This window comes from Salmo salar, chromosome ssa29 (assembly GCF_905237065.1).
Source record: "Salmo salar chromosome ssa29, Ssal_v3.1, whole genome shotgun sequence".
Classification (NCBI taxonomy): domain Eukaryota; kingdom Metazoa; phylum Chordata; class Actinopteri; order Salmoniformes; family Salmonidae; genus Salmo; species Salmo salar.
Window position 1 is genome coordinate 22,428,039 of NC_059470.1, and position 23,409 is coordinate 22,451,447.

Here is a 23,409-nt window from a genome sequence, read left to right on the forward strand (position 1 = left end):
TAAATGATTTTCAAAGCTTTATTTGTTAGTATGCATTAAACCACTGTGTTATTTGATTTGACTGTCGTGAGACTACACTGGCAGTACATTCTCACAGTAGTTACATTCTAATTCAAATTGGGGAATTATTTGGTGAGGGCTGTTTCTACTCTATTGTATTGTACTTGGATCAAAACCAAACAACAACAATAAATCCCCTGAAACTATTGCCATCGGAAGCTTGTGTGTATGGGAGTATCAGAAGAGGAATCTGGAACGAGAGTGCTGTACCGTGGTGAGCTCCTGGTTGATACACAGTTAGTGAGGTGCTAACTGCTGCCAGTTGTGCCTGGGTATTAACACCTGGCATAGTTAAGTTACACAGGGCCATGGTCCAATGGAAGGGCACCACCTGACATGGAGCTTTAAAAATAGACACTGGAGTCACGAACACATACATAAAGTAGCAGCCAGGTCACCCGTGACACAAGTCAGTATTCGGTGTTGGGAGATGACGTGGAAATCGTCCACTAGGGGCAACAAACAGTGAGCATTGTTACCTTCAAGGCGGTTTCGGTATTGCTAGGGCATTGTTGAAGAGGATGGACGTAAGCATCTGCCTCTGATTCCAAAGGTCGCAAGTTTAAATCCGGCAATAGAAAGTTGTTTTTGAGATTTTTGTTTTAAGCCTTTCCCAAACCTTAACCCTTACTAGAACAATTTGGAGTTAATGCCTACATATAACCCTGACCTTAAAAACGTGGAGTTAATGCCTACATTTAACCCTGACCTTAAAAACGTGGAGTTAATGCCTACATTTAACCCTGACCTTAAAAACGTGGAGTTAATGCCTACATTTAACCCTGACCTTAAAAACGTGGAGTTAATGCCTAAACGTACCCTAAACCCTTTGAAATTTGACGCCTGCAACAGTATCTCTACTCCAAATAACTCGTTCCATATCATCCCACAGATGCTCAATTAGATTGAGATCTGGTAACTGGGCAGGCCACTGCAGTAAACTGAATTCACTGTCATGTTTGTGGAACCTAGACAATCCTAGTCTTGTGCAAAACCAATTTGTAAATCGATACACTGTTGCTATGAAAGGATGCACATGATTGGCAATGATGTTCAGATATCCTGTGGCATTCAAATGCTGCTCCACTTTTATCAAGGGGCCCAATGTGTGCCTTGAAAACATACCCCACACCATCACACCACCAGCCTTTAATGTTGACATGCGGCATGATGGATGCATGTACTCGTGGTTTTCTCCACACTCTAATCAAATCAAACTTTATTTGCCACATGCGCCGAATGCAACTTAACCAACAGTGCAGTTCAAGAAAAATAAAATATTTACCAAGTAGGCAAAAATAAAAAGTAATAATAAAAAGTAACAGAATAACAATAACGAGGCTATATAGAGGAGGCACCGGTACCGAGTCAGTGTGCAGGGGTACAGGCTAGTTGAGGTAATTTGAACATGTAGGTGTGGGCGGAGTGACTATGCATAGGTAACAAACAAACAGCGAGTAGCAGCAGCATACAAGGGGGGTGGGGGGGGGGTGTCAATGTAAATTGTGGGGTGGCTATTTTTATGAATTGTTCAGCAGTCTAATGGCTTGGGGGTGGAAGCTGTTGAGGAGCCTTTTGGTCCTAGACTTGGAGCTCCGGTACCGCTTACTGTGCGGTAGCAGAGAAAACAGTCTATAACTTGGGTGACTGGAGTCTCTGTCAATTTTATGGGCTTTCCTCTGACACCGCCTATTATATAGGTCCTGGATGGCAGGAAGCTTGGCCCCGGTGATGTACTGGGCCGTTCACACTACCCTCTGTAGCGAATTAAGGTCAGATACCGAGCAGTTGCCAAACCAGGCGGTGATGCAACCAGTCAGGATGCTCTCGATGGTGCAGCTGTAGAACCTTTTGAGGATCTGGGGGCCCATGCCAAATCTTTTCAGTCTCCTGAGGGTGAAAAGGTTTTGTCGTGCCCTCTTCACGACTGTCTTGGTATGTTTGGACCATGATAGTTCATTGGTGATGTGGACACCAAGGAACTTGAAACTCTCAACCCGCTCCACTACAGCCCCGTTGATTGTTAATGGGGGCCTGTTCGGCCTGCCTTTTCCTATAGTCCACGATCAGCTCCTTTGTCTTGCTCACATTGAGGGAGAGATTATTGTCCTTGCACCACACTGCCAGTTCTCTGACCTCCTCCCTATAGGCCTTCTCATCATTGTCGGTGATCAGGCCTATCACTGTTGTGTCATCAGCACACTTAATGATGGTGTTGGAGTCGTATTTGGCCACACAGTTGTGGGTGAACAAGGAATACAGGAGGGGACTAAGTACACACCCCTGAGGGGCCCCAGTATTAAGGATCAGCGTGGCAGACGTATTGTTGCCTACTCTTACCACCTGGGGGTGGCCCATCAGGGAGTCCAGGATCCAGTTGCAGAGGGAGGTGTTTAGTCCCAGAGTCCATAGCTTAGTGATGTGCTTCGTGGGCACTATGGTGTTGAACGCTGAGCTGTAGTCGATGAACAGCATTCTCACATAGGTGTTCCTTTTGTCCAGGGCGGTGTGGAGTGTGATTGAGATTGCGTAATCTGAGGATCTGTTGGGCGGTATGCGAATTGGAGTGGGTCTCGGGTGTCTGGGAGGATGCTGTTGATATGAGCCATGACCAGCCTTTCGAAGCACTTCATGGCTACCGACGTGAGTGCCACGGGGCGGTAATCATTTAGGCAGGTATTACAGACTCGGTCAGGGAGAGGTTGAAAATGTCAGTGAAGACACTTGACATTTGGTCTACGCATGCTTTGAGTACACGTCCTGGTTATCTGTCTGGCCCAGCGGCTTTGTGAATGTTGACCTGTTTAAAGGTTTTGTTCACATCGACTACGGAGAGCGTTATCACACAGTCATCCAGAACAGTTGGTGCTCTCATGCATGTTTCAGTGTTGCTTGCCTCGAAGCGAGCATAAAAAGCGTTTAGCTCATCTGGTAGGCTCACTTCACTGGGCAGCTCGCGTCTGGGTTTCCCTCTGTAGTCCGTAATAGTTTTCAAGCCCTGCCACATCCAACGAGAGTCAGAGCTGGTGTAGTAGGATTCAATCTTCATCCTGTATTGACGCTTTGCTTGCTTGATGGTTCATCTGAGGGCATAGCGGGATTTCTTATAAGCGTCCGGATTAGTCTCCCGCTCCTTGAAAACGGCAGCTCTAGCCTTTAGCTGAGTGCGGATGTTGCATGTAATACATGGCTTCTGGTTGGGATATGTACGTACAGTCACTGTGGGGACGACGTCGTCAAAAATGCACTTAATGATGAAGTCAATGACTGAAGTGTTGTATTCCTCAATGCCATTGGATGAATCCCGGAATATATTCCAGTCTGTGCTAGCAAAACAGTCCTGTAGTGTAGCATCTGCGTCATCTGACCAGTTCTGTATTTAGAGAGTCACTGGTACTTCCTGCTTTAGTTTTTGCTTGGAAGCAGGAATCAGGAGGATAGAATTTTGGTCAGATTTGCCAAATGGAGGGTGGGGGAGAGCTTTGTATGCATCTCTGTGTGTGGAGTAAAGGTGGTCTAGGATTTTTTTCCCCCTGGTTGCACATATGACATGCTGGTAAAAATTTGGTAAAACTGATTTAAGTTTGCCTGCATTAAAGTCCCTGGCCACTAGAAGCGCCGCTTCTGGGTGTACATTTTATTCTTTGCTTATGGCCTTATAGAGTTGGTTGAGAGCGGTCTTACTGCCAGCTTCGCTTTGTGGTGGTAAATAGACGGCTACGAATAATACAGATGAGAACTCTCTTGGTAGATAGTGTGGTTGACAATTTATCATAAGGTACTCTACCTCAGGCGAGCAATACCTCCGAGACTTCTTTAATATTAGACATCACACACCATCTGTTATTGAGAAAAAGACACACACCCCCACCCCTCGTCTTACCAGAGGTAGCGTCTCTGTTCTGCCGGTGCATGGAAAATCCCGCCAGCTCTATATTGTCCGTTTCTTTGTTCAGCCACATCTCAGTGAAACATAGGATGTCACATGGTAGGATAATCTTAATAGTAGGGCATCAATTTTATTTTCTAACGATTGCACGTTATCAAGGAGAATGGAAGGCATTGGGAGTTTACTCGCTCGCCTCCAGCTTCTCAGAAGGATCCCCGATCTGCGTCCCTTTTCCGGCGTCTTTTCTTCACGCAAAAGACATGGATCTGGGCCTGTTCCAGTGAAAGCAGGATATCCTTCTCGTCGGACTCGTTAAAGGAAAAAGTTTCTTCCAGTCCGTGGTGAGTAATCGCTTTTTTGATGTCCAGAAGTTATTTTCGGTTATAAGTGTCACGCCCTGACCGTAGAGAGCCTTTTTATTTCTCTATTTGCTTAGGTCAGGGTGTGATTTGGGTGGGCATTCTAGATTATGTATTTCTATGTTGGCCTGATATGGTTCCCAATCAGAGGCAGCTGTCTTTCGTTGTCTCTGATTGGGGATCATATTTAGGCAGCCTTTTCCCACTGGGTTTTTGTGGGATTTTGTTTTTTGGTTAGTTGCCTGTGAACACGCAACTAACGTTTCGTTTGTGCTTTATTGTTTTGTTTGGTGAGTTTCATTTATTAAACTATGTGGAACTCTACGCACGCTGCGCCTTGGTCTCCTTACGACGAACGTGACAATAAGAGATGGTAGCAGAAACATTATGTACACAATAAGTTAAATATGTTACGAAAATGCAAAAAAAATAACAAAATTGTACAATTGATCGGGAGAATGTAAAACATCAGCCATGTTCTTCGGCGCCATCTTAGTACTGTCCCATCAGCGTGAAACAGCAGGAACCGCGATTCATCAGACCAGGAAATGTTTTCAAATGATTTAGTGTCCAGTGTTTTCGTTCCTTAGCTCACTGCAACCACAGTTTCTTATTTTTTTGCTGAAAGAAGTAGAAGGTGGTCGGCTGCCATACCCCATTTGTGTCAAGGTACAAAGAGTTGTGCATTCTTTTATGGGTCTTTGGACACCAATGTTGTACTGGACTGTCAGTTGGCTAACTGTAGCCCATCTGTTGCTCTGCACAATTCATGTCAGCCTCCATTGTCCTCATCAATTACCCATTTCCGACCACTGGCCTGCAGTTGGCTGGATGTCCTTTGGGTGGTGGACCATTCTTGATACACACGGGAAACTGTTGAGCATGAAAAACCCAGAAGCGTTGTTGTTCTTGACACTCAAACCGGTTTGCCTGGCACCTACTACCATACCCCATTCAAAGGCACTTAAATCGTTTGTCTTTCCCATTCACTCTCGGAATGCCACACAAACACAATCCATGTCTCAACTGTCTTAAGGCTTAAAAATCCTTCTTAAACCTGTCTCCTCCCCTTCATCTACACTGATTGAAGTGGATTTAACAAGTGATATCAATAACGGATCATATCTTTCACCTGGATGCACCTGGTCAGTCTATGTCATGGAAGAGTTCTTAATGTTTTGTCTACTCAATGGATTATATCAAGTTGAGGCTATCTTGTTAACAACAAGGATTACCTCTACATTCCATGTACGGAATCCATATAGAATTAAACAGTTGCGTAATGATGAATGTCTTATTTCTGTGATGCAAAGAGAAAACCAACCTGCACCTGATTGGCAATGATGCCATGACCCAGCCAGGCTGAAAGATTGAGAGCAATCTGACCCAGACCCATGCAGGTCTTGTCCATGGTCTGACACACACACACACACACACACACACACACACACACACACACACACACACACACACACACACACACACACACACACACACACACACACATCTCCGTTGACTGACGGCCCATCTCATGTCAGACACGGAAGGGACGAGAGGTACAGGGCTGGCAAAGTAACACGGCCACTGAGATGAAAAGGGCTGATTAAAAGAGATAACTATCCACTAAGTCCCCCAAGCCAAGACCACACAGTAAACCTGAACTTACTGGCCCCGGCCCACCTACAGTAGAGATCAGGGGAGTAGGGTTACGCTGGTAAGCTTCCTGGACAGAGGAGAGACTCTCTAGACTCTCCAGGCAGCCTGCTTCTGAAGGTTGTTGCCGGGAATGAGAGTGGCAGGCGGTGGCGTAATGACCTGTGTTTGTGCTGCACATACAAACACTGCATTCACAGGATTCACAGAACAGATTAGAGAATGCTATCGCCATGGATGGCTAGGATTCATAGCCCCCCCTTCTCTCTTTCACTCTCTCTCTTTCGGTCTCTTTCTCTCTCCCCCCAGTGTGTGGAGGGACAAGCTCAGACAGGGGAGCTATTGGATGGCTCTTATTGGTCCACTCGAGTACACAGAGTACCATGCAGGAGAGGGGAGTGTTAGGTTCAGAACACTTGAGACAACAGGGAGCAGAGCGAAAAGCTCTCTCGAGGCCAGATCTGGATACCTAGAAGAGTGCTCATTTTCTAATTAACCTTAGGATGATTCATGTCTTCTGACGTTGTTAATAACATACTAAGAAATCATAATATTGTTTATAATCACTAAATGTGTTTATCCCAATGGGGAAATAAGTTCAATGTTTTAAGTTCTTAGAACCAGACATCATCACGAGTGACGTCAACTTTGATGTCAAGACAAAAATGGCCACTATACTATAGGATCTTAATTTGAGCCAGTGTGCTACAGTAGGAAAATAATCCTGCAGCAACAGGACATTTTTGTAGGGGTTGATACATTTTTTGTAAGGGAAAATCAAGTTTTAATTTGTTTTACTTGAAATACACTACAAGTTCTCCTGCAACTACAAGTTCTCCTGCAACAAGGTGATCAAATTAAGATCCTACATCTGAATACCTGCCCCTTTATGCTTTCATAGAATATTAATTCATTGTGCTAGTTTCACATAATAACACTGTGACATGAAAACATTTCTTCAGTTTAAATTAAAACACTGACAGAGATGGTACCCCATATATACAAACACAAACAACTCTAAGGCAAGCTCATAGGAATATTATACAATAGGTGGGTCTTATCCTGGATGTTGATTGGTTAAAAAGGCGTTCCAGCCTGTGTCTATTCCAAAAGTTACCTATGTTAGGCTATGACGTTGAAATGCCTATTTACGGTTCCATCTCACTGCACAATCCACTGTCTCATCAGCCCAACCAGGCAATTTATACACTTGACCTCCACAGTTAAAAGCATCTAGACGTTATCTCACATTTCTTTTAGACTAACATTTGCTTTTCAACAGGCGAGATTTGTATAAACCTTGCTGTCTGTCTCTTCGACCTTTGCAACTAGACAGACATATTTTCTTAGACAGTCAAAATCATGAATCAGCATCATTTTTATGGATATATCCAAATACGTCAATAGAAAAACAGGTGAAATGAAATGAAATGCAGGTAGTTTGCAATCTTTCTAGCTACAGTTTTAAGTGATTGTGTTAGCTGTGTAGTTGGCTACCTCCGCTGAACAGTGTCCAGACAAGAGAGCACATTTTCTATGCCAGTTGAAATTGTGCATCATTAGCTCATTGTTATGGATGTATCCCAAAAAAACATCACCAGAAAACAGCTTAAACAAACACAAATGCAGCTACTTTGCTGTTATTTTTGCTACACTGTTTGACCTGACTGTAAGCCTGTCACGCCCTGACCATAGAGAGCCTTTTAATTCTCTGTTTTGGTTAGGTCGGGGTGTGACTAGGGGTGGTGTTTCTATCTAGGTGTTTTATTTCTATGATGGCCTAGTATGGTTCCCAATCAGAGGCAGCTGTTTATCATTGTCTCTGATTGGGGATCATATTTAGGCAGCCATTTCCCCACTGTGTTTTGTGGGATCTTGTTTTGAGTTAGTGCATGTAGCACCGCTGATGTTACGGTTAGTTGTTTGTTTCCTTTTGTTTTTGTAAATTTCACAAAATAAAATATGTGGAACTCAGAGCACGCTGCGCCTTGGTCCGTCTCTCCACAAAACCGTGAAAAAGCCATAGTTGGCTAGCTAGCAAGCAAGGGATAAGAATATTGCCAGGCAGCATGGCAACAAAACATTTAGAACAAACGACTGGGTTGAGTCCATAGATTTAGAACAAAAAGCCATCTCGACTGGGTCACGTCTCTGGCAACCTAACTGATAGCATGAATGATCCAGACAGCTTGGTAGCAACCCTAGATTTGCGTTGGGACTATATCTCTTGGATGGATAAATTAGTATGAATAAATTCATCAAAATAACTTTTTTTAATGAAAATATGTTAATCATTATTTAAATATGTTGGTAACCCGTTGTATAAAAGTGATAATGACCACAAAGCTAGTGTTTGGAGGATATATTGGCACGGTTTGCTGGCCCGAGATGCTAACAACACCCGTGTCAAAATATTCTCCATCACAGGCTTTGAGGGCATTATCAATTAATTAAGTATCAAATGTATCTCCCCTATTTATCCCATGATGCTATGCAATCATAATAATGCTTAGTCATGCATCTGGATCCGTTAACACGCCGTCCCACATCAGACATTTTGTCAGCCTTGTTAATATTCCGACGCGACATCGGCAGCCATGTTATTTTACACAACACGGCGTCTCGCAGCCCAGGCAGAGCTCAGTCTCAACGACTTCCTTTGACTGCTCAGCCAAAATAAACAAGACAGGGGACGCAGGAGGAGGGAGAGAGAGAAGAGGAGGTGGAGTGGGAAGGAGGGATGGAGGAGGGAGAAGAGAGGAGGAGAGGGAGGAGGCCTCTAACACAAGTGTGTAAGCAAATGACAGGCACTGACTTGACTGACTTGACTCAGGGACTGGGGCGACCCCGCAGTGAAAGATAATATTAGCGGGGGCAGGCTGGGTAATTGCGACTTCATCGCTTGCCTGCCCCGCGGATTAGAACAGTACTGCAGCATGTACTGGAGCACTGAGGACAGAGAGGATACTGTGGGTAGAAAGTGTAACTGGCAAGGCTGTGTACCACTCCATATAGTAGAGTTTGTCTACCCATTTAGTCTCTAATTTGTTTTCTCAGTGGGTTGTGGTAGGACACCGGCAGTGGCAAGAATGTAAGTTCACCTCCCGCACAGGAATCATGAGACATTTTGTATTTCAACAATCCTACTGTAACACATACAGTAGGAGACTTATGCAGTAACGCCAGTGTAAACTACAACACCTGTCTACATGTCAGTTAGTGTGGAAAACCCCTCACCCATGACAGCCTTAAGGACATGGCATTACGTCTGCCAGGACAAAGAGTGTGTGTGTGTGTGTGTGTGTGTGTGTGTGTGTGTGTGTGAGAGAGAGAGAGAGAGAGAACAGAAATACAGTCAAGGAAGTCTTGGAAGTGTGCAGATATCCCCATAACCTAGCTAAACTACTGAAGCGTCACGACATGCAACCATGCAACACAGCTCAAAAACACTGCATAGGCTTCTTTGACAAACGGTATCTAGACCAGCTGGGGCCCAGGATCCTGTTTCCTTCATTATTACTGTCAGTTTCAACAGCTGACCACCTGACCTGGCCCACAGTTCAGCACTACCAGTCTTGACCAATCAATAAACAGCTTCATTATAGGATGATATGGGATGTTAGGGGTGTCTTTTAATTACTATACATGCCCAAGGGAACCTGTTGCATCTATAAAGTCTATAGGGAGCAGGACCGTAAAACCTGATTCATTTCTGATGGTCACAAAACAGTACTGTGTGACATTTCAACAATTCTTCCCTGTGTGTTCTTTTTGTCAAGGCTAACATGGCAAGCCACTAACAGGCAGGCATCTTCGTGAAACTGAATCGTGCCCCATAGGGGATGCGTCTGAGCTTTATGGGGAAGGGGGATTGTTTTAACGTACTCCCTTCCCCCGACCCCCTGCAGCTCTGGACCAAGTGGTGGACGGTGGGGCGTTCAACAAGGGCCACTGTCAGGGTCATGTTGTCATTCTGCTACCAAAACAATTCATGGAGATTAGCTCGCCCCTCCATCTCCTCCCAGCCACACAAACCCCCATACACCCCTACCCACCCTTCCAAAAGCTCCAACCATGGCAGATATAGAAGCCATTGGCAGGAAGGGGATAAAGTGGAAGGGCAGAGAGCTAGAGGAGGCACTCACCCCCACCCCTTCTCCCAGCCAACCCCCAGCACCACAGTGGGCTCGTGACAGAGACATGAATGAACCACGCTTGTGTCCTGCTCAAAACTGAGCTAAATTGACGTAAATAGCAGAGGTAAATGTTCAGCTTAATAAATGTAATCCCGAATTTCACAATTTTAGGACAGGATTACACACGTTAATTTAACATTTGAGTAGCCTCTAAGCACTAAAATCACACAAAATATAGAGGCCGCACGCACTTTGGTGGTGCATTCAAAAGTCAACCAAAACATGGACCTTACTGCCCACACTACCCAAGAGACTGACAGTGGAAGAATGACTTACCACCAGGTTCCCGATCACCATGACCTGCATGAAGACTAGGAGGCAGAGAGGCTGCCCTGCCACCTCCATACAGTCCCACATGGTCTCGATCCACTCGCCACACAGCACCCGGAACACGATGAGGAACGAGTGGAAGAAGTCCTTCATGTGCCAGCGTGGCAGCGTACAGTCCTTGGAGATCTTACATACGCAGTCCTGGTAATTCTTGCCGAACAGCTGCATGCCCACCACAGCAAAGATGAAGACTATGATGGCTAGGACCAGGGTCAGGTTTCCCAGAGCGCCCACCGAGTTGCCGATGATCTTGATGAGCGTGTTGAGGGTGGGCCATGACTTGGCCAGCTTGAACACCCTTAGCTGTGGGAGGGGGGAGAGGGGAGATGGGATAGTGAGATCCGCTGTTTGTTCGTTATCTGAGACATGGTCAATATGTGTGTGTTTTAAAAATGTATGTTATCTAGAAGTTGAATCAAAAGACTTAGAAATGCATGATAAATGTATTCTTCCATGTTGTTTTTTATTTTACTTTATCCTATACGCATCTTTAACTTTAAACCTTTAAAAGTGAATAAATAAAGAAGTGGCTACTGGCTACAATTGTATTCTCGTTGACGAGAATTATGGAGAATTCCACAAGATTCTCGAGAGGTCTCGATTTTTGAGAGACATAACTGTAATGTTAACTTGCGTATTTTTCACGTCTCGAACGATACCTCCGGAGGTCGCGCACAACATTTGCACCCTTCTAAGCCTGGCAGTATAAACAGAATTGTCTCGTTGAGCCCAACATTCATACAGCAAAAATACTAATAGCAGAGCAGTGTTTTTGAAACAGCTTGAATCTATATATTTTCATTATATTATAGATTTGTTTTATTGAGTTGTCACCTGAAATTGCAGTTACAGCCTGTTACACTCTGAAATTATTTCCGTAGCTTTAAGAAAGGAAAGTTCAACAATGGTGAGCCACCTTCCAGGCAAGAAGAATGCAGCAAGAATCTGATCAACTCACCAGGGAAATTATCAACGTTTTCAGTCTAAATTTTGCATTTACCTCATATAATAACTTCTATGATATTGATAAAATGCCTGGTTTGTTCTAAAATAACCTTTAATATGCTGAAACGTATTTTTATATTCATATGAAAGGTGTAAATGTCAGTGGAGGCTGCTGAAGGGAGGACGGCTCATAATAATGCCTGGAACAGAGCAAATGGAAACCATGTGTTTGATGTATTTGATACCATTCCACTAATTCCACTCCAGCCTTTACCACGAGCCCATCCTCCCCAATTAAGGTAACACCAACCTCCTGTGGTAAACGTTCATGTTTGATATGCTAACGTTACTAGCTAGCATAGATAGCTGTGTTATTGTGTGTACAAATCTGGCCGTGATTGGGAGTCCCATAGGGCGGCGCACAATTGGCCCAGCGTCGTCCGGGTTTGGCCGGGGTAGGCCAACAAATAAGAATTTGTTCTTAACTGACTTGCCTAGTTAAATAAAGGTTAAATGTAAAACATGATTTAAGAGTGTAGTACGATGTAGTTGCATTATTTAAGAGTGTAGCTAACATGTTTTAGAGGAAAAGTTGCTTGCATTGTTGAATAGTTTGCAAGCTTACTGGCTAGTGGCAACTGTGATACTGGTATTTACGGTAAATTTGGAGGTGCAGAGCAATAGTGTCATGTAATTTGAAAAGTTTATGCACATATAATGTAAATTGAAATCTCATCGAGCTGCTTCTCCTTAAATGTTCGTTAATGAGAATAGCCTCTTAGTAACTGTTGAGAAGGACTTGCCAATTTCACAGTTAAGGGGATTTACAGTATTCGTACATTAGCATCGGGAGGGCGAGCTAACCAGTCACACTGTCAAACATTGCAGTCAGCAACACTTATATCCAGACTAACATCATCTACTAACACACAGACAGCACACAGAGAGACAGATAGGCCGGAGGGGCGACATGCTTAATGCTTAAATACCAGTCTGAAGGATCGGAGAACGGACAGTCCCTCCACATCGGACAGGCCCAGCTCCATGAGGCTGAGGCACACGATGATGCTGTCAAATATGTTCCAACCTTGCTGGAAATAGTAGTAGGGGTCCAGAGCGATAATCTTTAACACCATCTCGGCGGTGAAGATTCCGGAGAATACCTAGGAAACGCAGACACACACAGACACACAGAGAGAGGGAGTGCTCAGCCTGGGGGTAGGACACTTCAGAGCAGGTTAGAGTCAGAATCAGGCCCGGCTACCCTTGCTCATGAAGCATTGCAATAGAACACTGCTGTCTTTCGCATTGCCTCCCAATCTACTGATGTTATCCACGTGGAACCTTCTGGAATTATCTGGAAGGCAGGGCTGTACAATGTTCCCACTTACAACTAACTTGAAGGACCAATTCCTACCCATACTAACATAGTAGCTCTATGTGGGCTGGGAATTAATCAAATGTGCATTGCTGACAAGCAAACTGTCCTAGTAATTTACGCTTGAGCATTTACCGTGAATGTGATTTCAGCGAACGTCAGGGAAATTGCCAGTGCACTACGTTGTCAACAATGCACTTTTGATTCAATCCCCGTCTCTGTATTTTCTTCATTGGAGTGTCTGGAACTACGACATCAAACTCCACAGTTAATGCAATGCTTTTGAATCAGTTTTCAGATTATGTTTTGGGAGCATCCTCATCTCTATCTATTTCTACATTTGCTGGACTTCTGTGGAGATGATCTCTTGCTCTGTGTTTGTGTGGTCAAAGCTGAAGCAGCTGACAGGTCTGCAGTTTAGATGTGTGTGTGTGTGTGTGTGTACGTGCAAGTGTGCGTGCTTCTGTAATCTGGTGTTTTCATCTTGCAGCTCCAGAAGTGCCTCTCTGCTAGTTGTTCCTGGGAGATGCGCTCCTCGATGTGACACGGAGTACGTGACACACAGGCGGGAGGCGAGAGGGAGGGGGACAAGGCGAAAGCGTCAGAGGGCACGTCTGGGTAGCCTTTGCGATGACACCAGGCCACTGATGTCCATTTTTTTCCGGCCCCATGCGACCGGGGACTCTTGAAAGGATCTGATCTAGAGTCTGTTTAGACTCGTAGGTCATGTGGCACACACACACACACACACACACACACACACACTGAGTAGCTGAGTGAGCGGGACAGCATGATTACCGCTGGGATATTGACTGGCACTTTCAGCTGCCTGGAGTGGCCCAATGTCAGTGTGTGTGTGTGTGTGTGTGTGCGTGTGTGCCTGCTGCTTTGGCGTGTGTGTCTCCATTCTCATTTACATGGGGCTCATTAGGCTCTGCACACAGCTCGTTATCGATGACGAGGTTCTTCACAATCATACCGTTATTACGCTGTCAGGACCCAAGGACGAGACGGGCCGCTCATTATGATTGGGAAGAGCATCTATCGCAGAGATCATGTGACAACATTGAGTCAGAAAGTCCAACATGACATGGCATAGCCCCCAGAGAAGGACAAGACATGGACATGTACTGCATGAATTGATTTGGTTTGTGTACTGCACTGTACTGTACTGGTTTGCAGGGAGATTTGGAGCAGCAGACAATTATTTCATGTCTTTAGGATGATGTTGATGATGCCCAGAGTGATGCAAAAGTTAATGTGAGTTAATAATTCCGGTTTACTTAATTGAATGGTCTATCGCACAGCATTGGGAGAATGACATTCCACTACTGTAAATACACTCCACAAATGTGTTGAAAAATGCATTTATTGTGTTGCAATGTAATTCAAACACATTTTCATAATGTCTGTACTTCAGCAAACACAACATTTTCAGTTTGTAAGTTTATGTCATGTACTTTATTGGAAATATATTTTCCATTCAGCATTGGAATGCAAATTCAACTTATTATCACAAGTACTTTATTGGAATGCAAATGCAATGTATTAATCTGGGTGAAATTTTCTGTAGGGTCAGTATGGTCAGCGTCAGTTTTTTATGAATGTGTTTCATTTCAAATGAAATTAGCATCTCTGTAATTCTAACTCGGATAATGAGCAGCACACTGTACTAACACTTATGTAGGCAAACCTTAAAAAGAGGAAGGCTACATCAGCACTGGGTCAGTCAGTGTGATACACATTATCACAGCAAGACTACATCACAAATGGCACCCTGTTCCCTCTTTAGTGCACTACTGTCCAGGGCCGATAGTGCACTATTCAGGAGTAGGGTGCCGTTTGGGACACGGCCCCAAAGGCATGCTGGGTAATTATTTTTGTCAGGCCAAAGCAGAAGTAATGAGTAAGCGTTTAGGATCCCTAGGCAAACATGGTAATTGAGGAATCCATATGAGTTGGTCTGAGCATGTCACGGCATCGTGGCAACACGATTCATATCTCCCGTGATAATCAGAAGAAAGTGTGCAGGTTGTGTGTGTAGTCCATCCTCTTCTGCCCGAAGAGCTGTCACAGCTAAGGAGACTGAGGTACGACTGAATAGGTTAAGTGAAACACTGAAATGGCACCCTATTCCCTAGAGCAGAAGTGCTCTATTTTCGACCAGGCTCTGGTAAACAAAAGTATGGTACACTCTATAGGGAATAGATGCTATTTCAGGTGCACCTGTTCTGTTTTCTGTAGAAAACCTAATAAAACAATATTGTTACTGGGTAGGCCTATACCGTATTTAATATCCCACAGCTTTGAAACAAATTAGCTTGGTTTCCAGTCTAAATGGGATTATTAAAAGTATATATTACAACAGATGAACCTAGCTGAAAGACCAAAATAACAAATAGGTGTCGCCAACAGTGTAAATACAAGTTAGTAGAGAGTCTGAAAATGCTTATCTGCTGAATACTCACGTATGACTCATCTAACCTGGTGCCTCAGACGACCTGTCTGTCACTGTCCCACCCCAAACCTGTCTGGCACTCTCCCACCCCAAACCTGTCTGTCACTCTCCTACTGTCACTCTCCCACCCCAAACCTGTCTGTCACTCTCCCACACCAAACCTGTCTGTCACTCTCCCACACCAAACCTGTCTGTCACTCTCCCTCCACAAACCTGTCTGTCACTCTCCCTCCACAAACCTGTCTGTCACTCTCCCACCCTAAACCTGTCTGTCACTCTCCCACCCCAAACCTGTCTGTCACTCTCCCACCCTAAACCTGTCTGTCACTCTCCCACCCTAAACCTGTCTGTCACTCTCCCACCCCAAACCTGTCTGTCACTCTCCCACCCTAAACCTGTCTGTCACTCTCCCACCCTAAACCTGTCTGTCACTCTCCTTCCTCAAACCTGTCTGTCACTCTCCCTCCTCAAACCTGTCTGTCACTCTCCCTCCACAAACCTGTCTGTCACTCTCCCACCCCAAACCTGTCTGTCACTATCCCACCCTAAACATGTCTGTCACTCTCCCACCCTAAACCTGGCTGTCGCTCTCCCACCCCAAACCTGGCTGTCACTCTCCCACCCCAAACCTGTCTGTCACTCTCCCTCCACAAACCTGTCTGTCACTCTCCCACCTCAAACCTGTCTGTCACTCTCCCACCTCAAACCTGTCTGTCACTCTCCCACCCCAAACCTGTCTGTCACTCTCCCACCCTAAACCTGTCTGTCACTCTCCCACCCTAAACCTGTCTGTCACTCTCCCACCCTAAACCTGTCTGTCACTCTCCCACCCCAAACCTGTCTGTCACTCTCCTTCCTCAAACCTGTCTGTCACTCTCTTTCCTCAAACCTGTCTGTCACTCTCCTTCCTCAAACCTGTCTGTCACTCTCCCTCCTCAAACCTATCTGTCACTCTCCCACCTCAAACCTGTCTGTCACTCTCCCACCCCAAACCTATCTGTCACTCTCCCACCTCAACCTGTCTGTCACTCTCCCACCTCAAACCTGTCTGTCACTCTCCCACCTCAAACCTGTCTGTCACTCTCCCACCCTAAACCTGTCTGTCACTCTCCCACCTCAAACCTGTCTGTCACTCTCCCAACCCAAACCTGTCTGTCACTCTCCCACCCTAAACCTGTCTGTCACTCTCTTTCCTCAAACCTGTCTGTCACTCTCCCACCTCAAACCTGTCTGTCACTCTCCCACCCCAAACCTGTCTGTCACTCTCCCACCTCAACCTGTCTGTCACTCTCCCACCTCAAACCTGTCTGTCACTCTCCCAACCCAAACCTGTCTGTCACTCTCCCACCCTAAACCTGTCTGTCACTCTCCCACCCTAAACCTGTCTGTCACTCTCCCACCTCAACCTGTCTGTCACTCTCCCACCTCAACCTGTCTGTCACTCTCCCACCCCAAACCTGTCTGTCACTCTCCTTCCTCAAACCTGTCTGTCACTCTCCTTTCTCAAACCTGTCTGTCACTCTCCCTCCCCAAACCTGCCTGTCACTCTCCCTCTCTAAACCTGTCTGTCACTCTCCCACCCTAAACCTGTCTGTCACTCTCCTTCCTCAAACCTGCCTGTCACTCTCCCTCTCTAAACATGTCTGTCACTCTCCCACCCCAAACCTGTCTGTCACTCTCCCACCCTAAAAAACGTACTCCTGTCTTCTCTCACACAGACACATACAGATGTGCAGTGCACGCACGTTTCTGAAAATGAAAACATGCCAGCAACTGACACACTCATGTGACTATCTAACAGGCCTGACCCGTAAGTGTTCGTCCGTACATCTGTCCATTAATGTCTTTGTGGCTGAAGGGTAGACGAGGGGCACGAGATGTCGGCCATTGCTGTGTAAACTAGGGCCTGTGCTGTGCTGACTGTGGTCATGGTGGCAATATGAAACATCTATGGCTCAGCATATACTGTATGAAGATATACACATACATACACACACACACAAAACACACACATATCCAGACACAAACACACAACCACGCGCAGAGTCAGGCTCATGCGAGTGGAAGGGCGGTGGGTGCAGGCTCAACGGGGAGGGGGGCAGAGAGGAGATGCCATGTGACAAGCTCTCTCTGGGAAGCATGACACTGCACACAGAGGGGCATCAACAAGGTTTCATTCTCACAGTTAACATACTCCACGGAACGACACACACCCAACTGGCCTCAGATGAACAGCCCCACACATGTACACACACAGGCTCACGCACACACACTAAGACACACGCACAGACACAAACACACGAATAAGCTCAGAGAGAGAGACAATATATACTACATGACCAAAAGTATGTGGACACCTGCTCGTCGAACATCTCAGTCCAAAATCATAGGCATTAATATGGAGTTAGTCCCCCCTTTGCTGCTATAACAGCCTCCACTCTTCTGGGAAGGCTTTCCACTAGATCAGTGTCTCCCAAACTCGGTCCTGGGGACCCCATTGGGTGCATGTTTTGTTTTTTGACCTAGCTCTACACAACTGATTCAAATAATCAAAGCTTGATGATGAGTTCAATATTTGAATAAGCTGCATAGTGCTAAGGCAAAAACCAAAATGTGCACCCCTTGGAGTCCCCAGGACCGAGTTTGGGAAACGCTGCACTAGATGTTGGAACATTGCTGCAGGGAATTGCTTCAATTCAGCCACAAGAGCATTAGTGAGGTCGGGCACTGATGTTTGGCGATGGCCTGGCTCATATTCAGCGTTCCAATTCATCCCAAAGGTGTTTGATGGGGTTGAAGTCGGGGCCATGTGCAGGCCAGTAAAGTTCTTCCCCACCAATCTCGACTAACCATTTCTGTATGGGACCTCACTTTGTGCACAAGGGCATTGTCATGCCTTGCCCAAACTGTTGCCACAAAGTTGGAAGCACAGAATCATCTAGAATGTCATTGTATGCTGTAGCGTTTTCCCTTCACTGAAACTAAGGGGCCTAGCCCAAACCATGAAAAACAGCCCCAAACCATTATTTCTCCTCCACCAAACTTTACAGTTGGCACTATGCATTGGGGCAGGTACCAGTAGTGATACAGCCTGGAATCGAACCAGGGTCTGTAGTGACACCTCTAGCACTGACATGCAGTGCCTTTGACTGCTGCGCCACTCGGGAGCCCTCTTGGTAGTGAGTGTTGCAACCGAGGACAGACGATTTTTAGGAGCTACTCACTTCAGCGGCCCCATTCTGTGAGCTTGTGTGACCTACCACTTGGCCGCTGAGGCGTTATTGCTCCTAGACATTTCCACTTCACAATAACAGAACTTACAGTTGACCGGAGCAGCTCTAGCAAGGCAGAAATGTAACAAACTGACTAACTGGAAAGGTGGCATCCTATGACGGTGCCACGTTGAAAGTCACTAAGCTCTTCAGTAAGGCGATTCTACAGCCTATGTTTCTCAATGGAGATTGCATGGCAGTGTGCTCAATGTTATACACCTGTCAGCAATGGATGTGGCTGAAATAGCCGAATCCACTAATTTGAAAGGGTGTCCACATACTTTGTATATACAGTGTATCTCCACTATAAGAGGGATGAGGGATATGTCCTCCATCCAAACAAACACGTGTGATGATGCATCCAGTGAACTGATAGTTAGTCTGCTGTGTCAGACTGATCGCTGGAAATAGACAGCGATTTCAAACGTTTGAAAAGGTTCCGAGAACGTTGATATATACCTTCCTCGATGCAAAAAAATAAGAAAAAATGACTGCCCAGCACTGGAAGCAAACTTAGACCACTGCACTACCGCAGTTCACAATGCTCTAGCAAGCCGCGAGAATACTTCATGATACCTAATGGTAATGGGTTAACCCTGTAACTACACAGAATTAGCGTTCATCAATAATACGTCACATTTCGAAGGGAAACTATGAGATCTTATTGCTCTATCTATCTGTGGTGGAACATTTTAAGTTTATGCTTTTCTAATAACACATTTCTGTGTTCATGCAAGTGACTGATTGAAGGAATCCTCACTATCAGTATCTGCAATTTGGCAGTACGCCCAGAACTTTGAAAGGATGTCTCAGTTTCAAGGTCTCAGCTTGGAGAGAAGAAGCCTTGTGCGGTATTGGTATCTTACATGTTATGAACCAGTATTGGTCGGTCACATGCATGAACCAAACGTTAATGATGAATTAATTCTGAATGATGAATAAGCTAAATCATGCCTATGTAACATGTCTGTAAGCAGTATATAAGAGATTTAACGGGACTGCCCCGATTGAGCTCCTGACAGACGTGCACTACTGTGCATCAAGTTTGTTGGAACCTCTCCAGTTAACTGTTAATAAACAATGATTAATTTAAAACTGACTTCGAGTGTCCCAGTGTGTAGAATTTCCATGACATATCCAACACAGCCACCACTCCACGGCATTTCAGACTCAAGTGACTAAGGTGACAATGACATGTCTTGCTAAAAGCTGGGCAGGACAAGATAGGGATGAGACAGCATATGCTGTATCTGCTGTGGTCACACACACACACACACCAGCCGGAGTGTTCACTGTAGCACACTGTGGCCAGCCAAGTGGAGGAAAAGCTCTATTGATTTTGGTCCCGTTGGCCTGAAATGACTTCCTTGTTGGACCACTCCTGGTACAACACAACAAATGACATAACCCTAACACCACCTGTGTCCGAAATGGCAGCATATTCCCTATACCAGGGGTACTCAACTACTATTTGAGAAGGTCCAGTGACACAAATTTCCTAGGTGTCAAAAGTCTGGATGGATATCATCCTTTATCAGTGCAGTGGTACAGCGTAGTAACAAACATAGTCATCTACGACTTAGGAAACATGCTGTTATATAAAATGTACATTAAATACATTAAATGAGACTAAGAATTTGAATGAATTACAACTTTTTTCTTTTGAATGTTAACATGTGCTGAAGATCAAAAGTGGTTGCATAATTGTCTATGCAAAAGGTGCACTGTGAACCATGTACATGGGCCATAAATAAAAAAGAACACAATGTAAATATAATAAAGTACATGTTTTCTGGAGAACAAAGGAGAGTTGAACAAAATTAATAATCTGCATACACAGAAGGTCACTGTGGGTCATGCAATATTGATTTATAAGTCACTCTGGGCCATGCAATATTCATGTATAAGTCACTCTGGACCATGCAATATTCATGTATAAGCCACTCTGGGCCATGCAATATTCATGTATAAGTCACTCTGGGCCATGCAATATTCATGTATAAGTCACTGTGGGTCATGCAATATTCATGTATAAGTCACTCTGGGCCATGCAATATTAATGTATAAGTCACTCTGGACCATGCAATATTCATGTATAAGTCACTCTGGGCCATGCAATATTCATGTATAAGTCACTATGGGCCATGCAATATTCATGTATAAGTCACTGTGGGTCATGCAATATTCATGTATAAGTCACTCTGGGCCATGCAATATTCATGTATAAGTCACTGTGGGTCATGCAATATTCATGTATAAGTCACTCTGGGCCATGCAATATTAATGTATAAGTCACTCTGGGCCATGCAATATTCATGTATAAGTCACTGTGGGTCATGCAATATTCATGTATAAGTCACTCTGGGCCATGCAATATTGATTTATAAGTCCCTCTGGGCCATGCAATATTCATGTATAAGTCACTCTGGACCATGCAATATTCATGTATAAGTCACTCTGGGTCATGCAATATCCATGTATAAGTCACTCTGGGCCATGCAATATCCATGTATAAGTCACTCTGGGCCATGCAATATTCATGTATAAGTCACTCTGGGCCATGCAATATTCATGTATAAGTCACTGTGGGCCATGCAATATTCATGTATAAGTCACTCTGGGCCGTGCAATATTCATGAATAAGTCACTCTGGGCCTTGCCTTTGCATTAATGAGAGAAATTACACTCTCTTTCTCCTGCCAATGCTTTGAACTTCGTGAGAGCAACTGAGATACTGGTGCAGGTGTTCGTTTGTGAGCCTGGTGCGGTGTTTGTTTTTGATAAAGTTCATTGGGGAGATGGCTGATTCACAGATGTATGTTGGAGCCAAACATGGTCAGGATGTCTAGTCCAGTTTCTTGAGAACAGGAACATCAGCTGCAGGCACCATCTTTCCCCAGAAAGTGACAGGGTCACAGTCACCAGCCTGCTCCTTCAAAAGTCACATTTTCATGCAGCTCAATCAACTCCATTTGCAGTGATGCAACATCTACCCATCTGAAGATCTGTTTTGCTTCTTCTGACAACTTTTGTCACATTTTTTACCAAGAAGGGGTTCTGGATGAGCAGCAGCCGTTCACTCCCAACAGTAAAGTAATCAAAGTGAGTCTTGAAGTTATCCATCAGCTTCTGGATGAAATCAACATGGTTGGGAACATCTTTGTGTCCCTGCATTTGCACCAGAAGATTGTGGAAGTGAACAAGTTCTCCCTGGAGATCATTCTTGAAAAGCTGTGTTGACCTGTCCCTGCAGCTTAACATTCAGGTGATTAAGGTGTGATGTAATGTCTGTCAAAAATGCAACTGTTTCCATCTTCTCCTCATCTTCCAAAAACTCAGAAAACTTGCCTTGTCACTCTTTTGCTCTGATAAGAACGTTTTGACTTCCTCTTGAATGGCACAAAAGCGTTCCAAAACCCTTCCTTTGCTGAGCCATCTGACATTGTTGTGTAGTAGTAAGTCATCAAAACTGGCATTGGCCTCTGTCAGAACGTCTCGTAACAGGTGGTGTTGTAGAGTTGATGATGCTCTCAAAAAGTTGATCAGTTTCATCATCATTGTCATGACCTCAGAATACTCCTTTCCCAGACTGGCACACAGGACGCATTGATGGATGATGCAGTGATATGATGTCAGGTCAGGGTGGTTCTCTTTCAAATGTGCAACATGTCCCCTCCCTCTTCCCATCATGGCTGGAGCTTCATCTGTGCTGATGGAGACCACTGACTAAAGATCTATCCCCCTTTTTGTCAGCATCCCTTTGATGGCATCATGGATATCCTCTCGCTGTGTGTGTGTTTCTAGATTTGTTAAACCCAACAGCTCCTCACAGAATTCCTTCTTTGTTTCGTTATAAAATCTGACAAACACCAGAAGCTGGGCATTATCAGTGTTATCTGTTGATTCATCCACAGATAATGAAATGCATGGAGCATTCTGAATGGCCTCATTAAGTTGTGTGGTTAAATCTTCAGCTGAACTCAGCAAAAAAAGAAACGTCCTCTCACTGTCAACTGCGTTAATTTTCAGAACATTTAACATGTGTAAATATTTGTATGAACATCACAAGATTCAACAACTGAGACACAAACTGAACAAGTTCCACAGACATGTGACTAACAGAAATTGAATAATGTGTCTCTGAACAAAGGGGGGGACAAAATCAAAAGTAACAGTCAGTATCTGATATGGCCACCAGCTGCATTAAGTAATGCAGTGCATCTCCTCCTCATGGACTGCACCAGATTTGCCAATTCTTGCTGTGAGATGTTACCCCACTCTTCCACCAAGGCACCTGCAAGTTCCCGGACATTTCTGGGGGGAATGGCCTTAGCCCTCACCCTCCGATCCAACAGGTCCCAGACGTGCTCAATGGGATTGAGATCCAGGTTCTTTGCTGGACATGGCAGAATACTGACATTCCTGTCTTGCAGGAAATCACGCACAGAACGAGCAGTATGGCCGGTGGCATTGTCATGCTGGATGAACCTGCAGGAAGGGTACCACATGAGGGAGGAGGATGTCTTTCCTGTAACACACAACGTTGAGATTGCCTGCAATGACAACAAGCTCAGTCCGATGATGCTGTGACACACCGCCCCAGACCATGACGGACCCTCCACCTCCAAATCGATCCCGCTCCAGAGTACAGGCCTCGGTGTAATGCTCATTCCTTTAACGATAAACGCGAATCCGACCATCACCCCTGGTGAGACAAAACTGCGGCTTGTCAGTGAAGAGCACTTTTTGCCGGTCCTGTCTTTTCCAGTGACAGTGGGTTTGTGCCCATAGGCGCCGTTGTTGCCAGTGATGTCTGGTGAGGACTTGCCTTATAACAGGCCTACAAGTCCTCAGTCCAGCCTCTCTCAG

At 45.0% G+C, this 23,409-nt stretch overlaps 1 protein-coding gene across 3 annotated transcripts in view; it reads right to left on the minus strand.

The window, feature by feature from the left end:
• The window catches only part of scn5lab (sodium channel, voltage gated, type V-like, alpha b), a 196,745-nt gene that overhangs the window by 70,812 nt on the left and 102,524 nt on the right, over positions 1-23,409 (minus strand). For all 3 annotated transcript variants that reach the window (XM_014181333.2, XM_014181334.2, XM_045710742.1), the window contains 2 exons: positions 12,422-12,595; positions 10,434-10,790 (listed from right to left, as the gene is read on the minus strand). In XM_014181333.2, coding sequence (XP_014036808.1) covers positions 10,434-10,790; positions 12,422-12,595 — 531 coding nt within the window. The remainder of the gene's footprint in view (positions 1-10,433; positions 10,791-12,421; positions 12,596-23,409) is intronic.